The 11,602-nt window shown below is 47.3% G+C and overlaps 1 protein-coding gene across 1 annotated transcript; it reads right to left on the bottom strand.

Moving 5' to 3' along the window:
- Window positions 1-6,307: 6,307 nt before the first annotated feature.
- LOC135968348 (pregnancy-specific beta-1-glycoprotein 2-like) lies at window positions 6,308-8,239 on the bottom strand. Its single transcript, XM_074023773.1, has 2 exons — window positions 8,044-8,239; window positions 6,308-6,784 (listed from the first exon to the last, which is right to left on the bottom strand). The coding sequence occupies exons 1-2, from the start codon at window positions 8,105-8,107 to the stop codon at window positions 6,417-6,419; spliced, it is 432 nt and encodes a 143-aa protein (XP_073879874.1). The 5' UTR covers window positions 8,108-8,239; the 3' UTR covers window positions 6,308-6,416.
- Window positions 8,240-11,602: the final 3,363 nt, after the last annotated feature.

An 11,602-nucleotide genomic window follows, 5' to 3' on the forward strand; every position in this document is an offset into this window, starting at 1 on the left:
ATTGCTGGAACTTCCCATCAATCAGCCAAGAATGCTTTGCCAGTGGGTGAGAGTCTGTGAGACAGGATAGCTTGAGGACTTCCCCTATATGGTAATAGGTGTATGAAGAAGAAATGGTGGGGGCATCCAGGCCATCTGGAGCAAAGAGAATAAAGTCACAGCTGATGTTGTCAAAGGGAAGGGAAAATCCTGGTCTGTGGAAGGGCCACAGTGACCCTGTGAGCTAAGTCACAACATTAAAGTCCCAGCCAAATCCCTGCTGTGTTCACTGGTCTGGAGCCTGAGGCACTCACCTGTTTTTCCTATCATAAGCTGTGGAACCTGATTCTCCCATGACAGGAGCAGCCTTTTCTCTCCCACTGTTGATCAAGTATAAGCCTACTCTTAGTAGTCATGGCCAGCTTTGATGTCCAGGGGTAAAAGTCTCTGTACTTGCACCTGAGAGGGACTGAGAGGCCTGGCCTTTGCCCATGTGTATTTGGGATGGCAGCCTGGCTCACAGAGGAACAGAAGTTACTCACAGAGGAGATTCAGGGTGACTGGGTCACTGCGGCTGGAACTCACTGGGTTCTTCATTTCACATTCATAGGGTCCTGTAATATCCTTTGTGACAACAAATAGAATGAGGATCCTGTTGTTTTTGGACAGCTGCAATGTGCGACTGTTACGGAGGCTGTGTCCATTTATCCACCACAAGTAGCTTACGTCCTGAGTGTCAGGATCACAGGATAAGATCACAGTCTCCGCGGCCTCCCTGGGGTTTAAGTTGCTGCTGGAGATGTAGGGCTTGGGAGTCTCCACTGTGCAGATAACAGAGAGAAGATTGCACTGTGTGGCACCTTTGATTCCCCCAAAGACATTTTTCAATCAGAGATAGCCTTTCCCACCTCTCAGCCTACCCCAGTCCTTAAAAGCCCATGGCAGGACTATGTGTTACAAGACAGATGCAAGGCAATCTGAGGGCTCAGAGATTGTGAGGCTGCCTGCTTTATGTGGGAGAAGCACAGACTTTCTCAAGTGTGAATTGAACAGCAGCATTGGGTCATGGAAAGATATGGGACTAGCAGTCACAGCCCCTGGTGCCTCTCTGAGTCCCTCCCTCTCCAACTGCCTGCCTAGCCCACCTTGGGGTCCTCACCTGGAGCATGTAGTACTGGAATCTTCTTAGTTTCAGTCTTACTTTGTCCCCCAAGGTATGCTTTCTCTGCACTTTCCCTTTCCAAGGACATCCTAGAGATAGATGATGGAACTTCCCATTGTCCTTAAACCCTTTGGGTACTGGGAAGCCTGGCCTGTGATTGTGTACTTCAGCAGAAATAACACAGGGAAGACTAGAGTCAAGCCTGGAGGTCAGTTCAGTCATCAGGCAGTGGAGCCACAAGTTGGGGCAGTATTCCCAGCTGTCTCATAGTGAACTGACTTGAGCCAGTGATCTCTAAAGATAGAGCAGAGTCCATGGGATGACCTACAAAAAGTGAAGGCGACAGGCAAGAGCTGATAGCTTTGGACCAAGACCACGTTCCCTGTCCTGTGTCCATGATGTTCCCTTCCCCCTGTAGAGGGCAGGTGATTACCATGTGTATCTTTCTAGAAATACATGTGGATGTTTGCAAATGCAGAACTGATTGGTGGAAAGGCCGAACTTGAAGTGATGACGGAAATCTGGCCCTCATGGACCACACGGGTTTGGTGGCTATTAGACCAATGTTTGGGAAGAAGTTTTGCAGATACTTTCTCTCATTAGACATTCTACTCTCTGATTCTGTGAGTTTGACTACTCTATGTACCTCATCTCAGTGGATTCCAGAATGAATCGGAGAGTAGAATAATAGTTTCCAGGAGCTGGGGTCGGGGGAATAGGACATTGTTCCGTGGGTGTGCGGTTTCAGTTACGCAGGATGAAGAGGTTCAGGAGATCTCCAGTACAGCTTCATGCCTATAGTTCATACAGATAAAGTGTTCCATATGCAGAAAGCTTAAAACCAAGTGTTTCGGATTTCTAACTTTTTTTTATTTTGTAATATTTGCAGTAGATATACTGGTTTAGCAACCTACCTCTGAAAAATTTAAAATCCAAAATGCTCCAGTGAGCACTTCTTTCTAGCATCACATCAGTGGTCGGAAGTGTTGGAATTTGGAGCATTTCAGATTTTGGATTTCTGGATTTGGGATGCTCAATTTGTAATACTGTAATTTTTGCATAAAATGTTGTCAGGAGTTTAGAACTCATGTTATGTTCTGACTCTAGTAACAAAACAAGAAAAGATTTGGGGGAAACATTAAAATGTTGTCATAAGTGGAAAGTTTTACTGATAGTCCAAACATCTAAGATCAATTGCTGATAGTAGTATTTGTCTTGATAACCAATTAAATTTTAGGTGTGCCATGAATTCCAGCAGGATTACATGCTCAAAGAAAGATGCCAAAGATGATTTGAAATTAGCAAGTCCTTTAGTAGAGAGAGTCCCGTTAAAAGGACAGAACTGGTCAGTGTGTCAATTACTTAAAGGGAGGAATAATGCTGAATTAAAAGAAGTGATGAGTGTTATGTTAGTAAATATAGAAAGAGCTTCCTGTTTCTAATTTCTGTGCAGAGTTAGGAAAAATGGGGAAGAGCCCAAAACAGGTATGTGAAATGCTTTCTTCATTTTCTCTCAACCTCAGGAAATACAACTCGAGTTTCAGTTTGTGTGAATTAGGAAGAGTCCAAGTGAGACGCCAATGGCTCATGTGCCTCCCACACGAAGAACCCCAACTTATGAAAATGGCATCATCATGAGGAAACAATCATATGTGCCACAGACAGTAAAACCACCAGATAGCACCCACCTGGCCACCACCAACAGGTCCCCAAAACCACCAGTATTCCCATTACGTGTGTGTTACAGCCTTGGTAGTTGTCCCACAACTACAACATTTAAAAATTGCAATTGTCAATACAAAATGTTACATATGAAGTTGAATATGTTGTTCCACTTTTTTTTCATCATTCTTTTTGAACTTTCCTGTTTCAGTTTTGGAAGTTTCTATTGAAACATCCTCAAGTTAGGGATTCTTTCCTCAGCTGTGTGCATTCTACCAGAAAGCATCAAAAGCATTCTTCATTTCTCTAACAGAACTTTTCTTTTTTTTATATCTGAGGTGGAGTCTCGCTCTGTTGCCCAGGCTGGAGTGCAGTGGCACGATCTTAGCTCACTGCAAGCTTCGCCTCCCAGGTTCATGCCATTCTCTTGCCTCAGCCTCCAGAGGAGCTGGAACTACAGGTGCCCGGAAACACACTAGGCTAATTTTTTTGTATTTTTAATGCAGACGGGGTTTCACCATGTTAGCCAGGATGGTCGTGATCTTCGGACATATTGATCCACCCACCTCAGCCTCCCAAAGTGCTGGGATTACAGGCGTGAGCCACTCTGGCCATCTCTGAGGGATTTTAAAGAGTTGTTGACTTTTGAGTTTGTTCAGCTTTTTACTTACTCTTAAAAGAGAGTGACAAATTTGAAGCTTGTTATATGCCTGACAAGAAACCAGAAGTCTCTAGGAAGTGGCTGGAGAATGTGAGCTCCATAGAAGGTTGAGGATGGAGTCACGAATGAAATGGGTGAAATCAGCCCATGGGCTTGGGAAACAGCAGGCCTGTCCAGCCTATGACACCCTGGCGAGTCAGTGCAAAGATTACAACAGTGACAGCAAACTGACATGGCTGACTCCATCTGGCATCTAGTCTAAGGCTGGCTGTCCTCACTCATTCCTGGACATAGGCCAGGCTAACCATGGGAGGAATTTAGTTTATGGTTTAATTTTGAAGGAAGAAAGGTATTTCCTCCATAAAACTAATACCCTTACTTTGCCCAGGGATTGCCTTTGTAAAACTGGTGAAAGACCATGAGACTAAGATTATAGGAGAGAACTGAATTCTGCTAAAATGTAGGCACAGTTTCTATAATCTCTTACTGCTTAAATGTCATTTGGTCAGAGTTTACAAAATTTGTAACTAATTGCTGCTATAGATAACATCACTATTATAGAAAGTGAGATGTTTCTCATTCTTTGCATTCTGGCAACCCGCTGATCTCATCCATACCCATGACTAATGACTCACCCAGTCACGTGGTCCCCATCTAGAGTCAGATTCAAGCACAAACAGATCATTTCCCGCCGCCCGCATGATTCCATCCTCAAACAATCAGCAGTACCCATTTTTTATCCTGTGCCCCTGAAACTATCCTTTAAAATCTCTAACCCCTGATCCACTACGGAAGCTGATTTGTGTAATAATAAACCTCCATCCTCCTGTTTGGCAGACTTGGAGTCATTAAAATCTTTCTTTACTGCAAATCACCATCTGGATAAATTGGTTTTGTTTGTGCAGGAGGCCAGAAGAACTTGTCCGGGAATTGTAAGAGTGGATGGAGGAGATATCTATCCATGTTCCATGGTCTTGTCCACAGAACAGCCTCACAAAGGGAAAGAGCCCTGGGTGGGGATACAGTAGAAGCTTATTCTCTTAGTGACCTGGGGACACTGGCTCAAGATGAAGCCTGGCAGTAGTGGCAATTCCAGGTGATTTCTGTGCCTTTCCCATTTCCTGGGAGGTGGGCCATTCCACAGTGTTAGCAGGAAGGGAGCAGAACAGTCAGCCTAGTTAGAGGGAGTGTCTGGGGAAGGGCTAGGAGTGGAGGAAGAAGCTGTGCAGGACAGGGCTTGCCAGTTAGAATGAAGTGGGAGAAAGATGAGGGACACAGAGAAGCAGAGCGAGGCAGAGACAGCATGGCAGTGAACAGTGGGGGCTACAGTGACTTCAGAGACCCCCGGGACTAGGTGTCCCCATTTCCACAGTCCAGGACCAAGCAACCCTGAAAACCCTCCAGTGCCCAAGGAGCTTCAGAGTTACATGAGGTGGGGTGTCTTTAATGGCAAGAGGTTGTCAGGGGATGAAACAAGGGCGTCAGCCTCTGAAGGAGAAGGGACAGGTGTGGCTAGAACCTCCTAGTATTCTATATCTGAGATCCAGTCTCTAAAGAGGTTATGGATCACTCATTTCTTCATTCAATTCCTTCATTTGTTATGTGAGAGCACCTGAGTGTGTGTCTCTCACTGGGCCTATGCTAGTGCAGGGTGTGAGTGGGGAAAGAACACAAGGTCCTCTCCTTTATCTTGTCATGCCAGTGACATGGACACTTTGGGAAACAGGATTTCAGGTTCACTGATAGGGGTTAAGATCTGAGGGGGACGCCTGGACATTTTTTGCACTGACTCTGACAGTTGAGACAGGTGATTTAGTTCTGGAGAACAGACTAATCAGCTGACCATTTGCTCTCACTCCTCTGAGGTTTGGATGCCTAAGAAGAGAGGATTTGAGCCAATGAATGACTATGGGACCCATGGATCCCAGTAATTCATCACTTCTGGTGGAGGAGAGGATGGGCCTGTGGCTGCAGAGAGACCTCGTGTGACCCTGATCTGCCTTTTGTGTTTGTGTGACTCTGGTTCAGTGACTGTGCCTTCCTGTGCCTCAGTTTTCTCTCAGTCATAAAAGCGAAATGGCAAATGGACTGTGGTTTTTCGTGCTATCTGTGAATAAATTGTAAATTCTTCACAGTCACCTGACCTAATGCTTGGCACAGTGGAGGTGTTCACACAAACAGCATTTATTATTATTCACTTCCATGAGAGAGCAACTTTAGGTCAGAACTCTGGACAAGCTGCTGCCAGGTACATTTTCTCTCTTCTGTTTCTGCTTCTGGGGACATTAGACTTTCTATGCAGTGTCCTAAGCCTCACAAGGCAGTTGACTGATGGCCTACAAAGCTTGTCTTTCTGTCCTCTCCACTCTGTGTCTCCGGTGAAGAAAGCTCTGTCCTTGCCTAGATGAGGCTCTGAGGGCTGAGCCCTGGCTGGTGAGCAGCTCCAGGAGACACAGTCCTCAGACAGCTGGTAAATCCTTGGTCCCAGTAAGCCCTGCCACAACCCACCCCTGGCACAGGTTCCTCAGCTTTATCTGGAGTAAGGATTTAGGGACAGGGTTCTGGGGTTGAGGTTTCTAGGACTAAGCTTCTCTGAGAGTATCTCAAGGGGCCTCTTAGGCAAAGCCCTACTCAGTTCTCCAGGGTCTTTCTCAGGGTCAAGTTTATGAAGAGGGCATGAGGTGCTTGGCTGAGGCTGATCTCCTCCTGCTGAGCACCCCCCCCCCCATCAGACTGTCCGTCCTGTGCAGCAAGTGTCTGCAGGGTCTGGAGGCAGGAAAGGAATTCTGATCTGCTGAAGTTTGTCTCCTCTGTGTGTGTCCTGCACTAAATGCCAAACCTCAGCATGGGACATAACACAGAGAGGGACACAGGCACAGTCTAGGCCTGACAATCCTGTGTGTGCAAAGTAGAAGTGACTCCCAACCCCCAACACCCAGGGATCATGTGGAATCACTCACGGTATAAGGTGAAATGTCCAGTTACTCCTTCAGTCCTATCACCTCGCTTTATGATTTGTATGGTGTAGGATCCTGTGTCATTCTTGGTGACATTCTGGATCAGCAGGGATGCATTGGAATATACTGTTTCTCGTTCATTGTATGCAGGCCCAAATATAATTGTTTCAGTGTCTATCACATATGATGTAATGTAATGGTGGTGGTCCATTATTTGCCCTTTGTACCAGATGTAGCCAGTAAGATTCTGGGGCAAATTGTGGACAAGTAGAAGAACATCCTTCCCCTCGGAAACTTTGGCTGGCTGGGCTTCAATCGTGACTTGAGCAGTGGTGGGCGGGTTCCAGAAGATTAAAAGTGATGCTAGGAGGTGGAGAGAGCATCAGTCAATATTGAGACCTATGTATGGAGGTGAAAGCATTGGGCCCTGGGTCCTGAGAAGATTTCTTCAATCATCAGCCTTGAAGATACACACATACCCCAGTAGGACAGTAGGACACACACACACCCCTTTGTGTGTGTGTGTGTTTGTGTGTGTGTGTGTGTCCTACTGTCCTACTGGGTGAAGGTCAGCAGCATGACCCCCATTCCTTCAACCCTTCTGACCTTGTCATTTTTGTTTGGAATCCTCTTCCCCAGGGATCTTCATGACTCCCTCCACAACACCCTCAGGTCCTGCTCACATCAGGGCATCCTTAGACTTCTTTCCTGATACTTCCGTCAGAGACCCTGGGTCTTCCTTTTCTGACCTTTCCCTGCTCTGCTCCCTCCGGAGCTCTTATCAACACCTGACCTCACATTCTAGATCTCTTTGCATGTCTGTCTTCCTCCCCACGACAGTGTGAGCTCCATGAGGACAGTGACTTTTGTGATCTTGGTTGCACCGCAGTGCCTGGGACAGGCTGCAGACTTCTGGAGATGTGAGAGTTCCCAGGGCACTCCATGCCTAGGTTGTTTCTTTTTTCTTTCCCCAATTGTTGAGGTTTTTTGCTGGGGACAGTGTTTCATGCCCTGCTTATATTTTCATTTGAAGTGTCATCTGATAATAGTTATTATTATCACTTTACAAAATGTGGTGTCCAGTGCTGATTAACCAGGAAAACAGAACACTTGAAATTTTCCTACCTCTTACCAATTCCGGTTCAATGTGATTTTCCTGTTTTAACCCCTGTCCCTCTCTGGTGTATTTTCCTCTATCCAGGCTACAACAGAGTCTTCTTTCCTGTTTTCTGTTTCTTCTTTCTTTCTTTTTTTTTTTTTTTTTTTTTTTTTTTTGAGACGGAATCTCGTACTGTCGCCCAGGCTGGCGTGCAGTGGCGTGATCTCGGCTCACTACAATCTCTGCCTCCTAGGTTCATGCAAATTTCCTGCCTCAGCCTCCCAAGTAGCTAGGATTACAGGAGCACACCACCACACATGGTTAATTTTTGGTATTTTTAGTAGAGACTGGGCTTCACTGTGTTGACCGGACTGGTCTTGAACTCCTGAATTCACAATGCACCCACCTCACCCTCCCAAAGTGCTGCCTTCTTTTATTTCTTAGAACGTCATCCTATCCAGGAAACCCCATCCAATCATTCTGCTTCCTCCTCCTGTCCTCTCCCAGGAAGTTCTCTCCTCACCTGTGAGCAGGAGATCCTTCCAGGTGATGTGCAGTGTGCAGGGAGGGGCTGAGAGGGGCCCCATGGCCTTTGCTGCCTGCGTGTTCTCCTCTGTAGAGATGAGCCTGGGATCCAGAAACTTTCTGAGCACAACTGTCAGCTGTGCTGTCCTTCCTCCTTCTGTGCTGAGCCTCTTCCCGGGGCAGGAGCACTTCTCAGGCTCATGGGCGGGGTATGTGCCCAGGACACGTCTCTGTCCCCTCCCCTCTCAGTCTTGCCTCCTTGTCCCTCCTTGTCTTTTTCCTTTTGTCTGTGTGTCAGGTCCCTGGGAATTGTGGAGGCCTCTGTCTTTTTCAGCGGTGAGTCTGTCACCACACCTCGACGCACACTATGTGCAGAAACACAAACACACACACAAAAGAGACACACACAGACACACACAATCACACACATACCCTGTAGGTTGGGCAAACACAGTCCTGGGCCTCAGCCTCCTGCTGTCCCCATGGCTCTGGGTTTGGGTGCACATTCACGTCCTTTGCCCTCTTTCATCCCCATCTGGCTCTCCCCTTCAGTGCAGGAGGCTGGAGCTGCACCAGGTCCCTTTCACAGGGACACCCCATTGTACTGTGGGTGATTTGTGTGTTGCCTGGTGACAGGGACCCTTCCTTTCTCTAATTGTGTCTAGCTTGGTTGCAGCTTCCAAGGTTGGACATTCAGGACCTGGGTGTCTCAGAGGAAACTATGCTTCCTGGAGCTGTTCAGAGTGAATCTCTCATGCCTCTTGGGAGGAGAGGCCTGTGGTGGTTGCTCAGTGGGAGCTGTGAGTCCCATGGTCAAAGGGACAGTTCTCAGTCACTTTATTGCTCTCTGGGGTCTGGTGGCTGAGCTGGAGCTCAGGGATTCTCATTTCTTCCTGACCATCTTTGGTGTCCTCTTTTTCTGTCCAGCTGATTGTCCTATGATTACCACACCTTCCCCATGGTGGTGTAGGAGGAAGTGGGGGGTTACCCAAGAATTCCATGGAACATGGCTCGTTGAGATGCTGGAAGGGGAGCCTGGGACAGAGCAGGGGTTCAGAGCTGGAAAAATTCATCCTGACTTACTCTGTGGTCATGATGGGCTCAGCCCTCCATGTGCTGACATACGCAGGGGTTTTGTCCTGAGGGTTTTGACCTAGCCAAGTTGCTCTCTGTAGAGGAGGAACAAGCAGTCGCCAGAGAGCCTTTCTGGAGGGACGTTACTCACTCCTGAGAGAGCGGGTGGAGGTGAGTTGTGTTCTGGAAGCAAAGAACAATTATACCCTCTTCTCCCGGCAGGGACACAAGAGAGGTCTGTCTTCCCAAGAGATAACCGTGGGTAGGTGACCACATCCTGGATGGTGCCTGTGTGTGACGATCACACGTGCTCTTCGCCCCATGGGGTGCAGTGGACAGACAGGTCACAGGGTGCCGGACTGATTCCCAGGGAGTCTATGGGCCCTTAGGCAACTGCTGTTCTGTGTCAGCGCTAGGCTTGGCCTAGGATGCCACAGAGAACAGGACACATGGAGCAGGGGCGGACATTTAGGGAGCAGTGACAGAAAGAGTTGATGAGGATGGAGAGAGGTCACCAGGGGAAAGCGCCCAGTGTGGTGTCACCTGCAGCAGCGCTGCCCTGGGAGATGTGTTTTTGGCTGATCCCAGGGAAGGAGCAAGTGTGTGGGGCAGGAGCTGCCTGCAGAGGGAGTGGTGTTAGGTTGGCGGCCGCCAGGTCAGAGAGGAGCTGACAGAGTCCATGTGGGAGCACGGAGGGCGCTAGGACGTGGGCCGAGGTTATCCCGGTGAGGGTGGACCCTGCTTGGCTATGGGTTCTGCTGAGGGTGGTCTGCATCCCCTGGGAAGGCTCCAGGCTGGGAGGGACTCTGCTGCCCTGTGGTGGACTGGAGGGGAAGTGTGGGTGGCCGAAGTCCCAGGCTAGGCTGCGTGTTTTATTCCACAAGGATCTGCACATTTCACACGAGGTCACACATATGTTATGTTACTGGTCCATCACCTTACAGCCCCGTGAGTCCCAGTCTCTGTGGCTCTACGTTCACTGTTCTCCCTCTTTCACAATGGCAGATTGTCCCAAATGCAGATTTTTGTCACCTTCTGTGAGTTTGTGTTTGTGTGTAGTAGAGGTCACTGTGTATACCCTGGGGACACTGGTGTCCAGGGCTGTGCACTGCACATGGGTTTGGGAGCAGAAGACGGAGCAGCAGCGCGGGAGAATCAATTCCAGGGGAGCGGGGACAAGTCATTTTCATTTTCTCAAGCCAAGGGACCAGAACCCAGGATTCTGACTCCAGGGTGCAGTACCACACCCTGCTGCTGTCCCTGGGTGTCATAAGTGCTTATAGTGTCATGCTGCCTTGGCATTCATTTTTTAAGGTGTAAGTTTATTTGCCTCACATCAGAGGCAGGCCTTGCTCACCATGGCAGTTTTCAATACTGTATCTGGTTCAAGTTTCTCCAGTTGGTGGCCAGAGATAAAATCTTAAAGGCATCTCTCCCACTTGGTGTGCTGGGCTCCCCTCTCTCCAGCTGCTTTCTTTAAACTGATAATTCTGACATTTGCCCTTACATTTAAAGTGACCACTTCTCAGTCACAGCATGATCTCCTGGTCCCAGTGTTTGCTGCTTGCTTTACACACATCCATTAAAGCTCCCTGCTGGAAACCTGTCAGATAAGACCTGGACTTACTAAAGCCACTGGCTTACCAGTGTCTTCTCTCCTCCCTGCCCAGGCTCACTGACCTCTGTATCTGTGGTTTCCAGGTGTGCCGGGTGCTCCCCAGTGTCTGTAAGTAGTAAAAACACTTACACTTTCATGTTGTGGTTGTATCAGTATAACCTCACATGCCATCCAGGGCCTGACATCGAGGCTACCCTATGGGACCTGTGCTGATTGAACTCCTGCTTTAGCTCTTGTTTTGCGATCTCTGGATCTTCTGGGGACAGGAGTTTCCAGCTAGCTTGATTGAAAAACTGATACATTTCATTGAAAACACTGGGTCAGATGATGTATTCATGGGCTTCAGCTGCCATAACAGACATCTTAGCCTGGGTGAAGTAAATAATAGAAAACGATTTTTCACAGTTCTGTGAAAAATGCGCTATTTTAACCACTTTAAATTATGCAATCAAGTGGAATTAACCACATACACAGTGTTTACTTGCCATCACCACTATTTTTCCTAGAAAATTTTTTTTCATTTTAAACTGAAACTTTGTATCTTTGAAACAATAATAACTCCCTGTGTTTTCTACCCTTGACTTTGATCATCTCTACTCTGTCTCTATGAATTTGCCTATTTTTGATGTTTCATATAAATTATTATACATATATGTTATTTTGAATTATACATATATGAATTATACAAATATGTTATTTTGTTTTGACATATTTCACTTAGCATAATGTTTCCAAAGTCCTTGAATGTAACAGCGGATGTCAGAGCTTCCTTCCTCTTTATGGCAGATTGACATTCTGTTGTATGTGTATGGATGCTGTTTCATATGAGAATTCTATGATTAGCTTCTTGAGGAACAGCACAACT

Source organism: Macaca fascicularis, chromosome 19 (assembly GCF_037993035.2).
Source record: "Macaca fascicularis isolate 582-1 chromosome 19, T2T-MFA8v1.1".
NCBI classification, from domain to species: domain Eukaryota; kingdom Metazoa; phylum Chordata; class Mammalia; order Primates; family Cercopithecidae; genus Macaca; species Macaca fascicularis.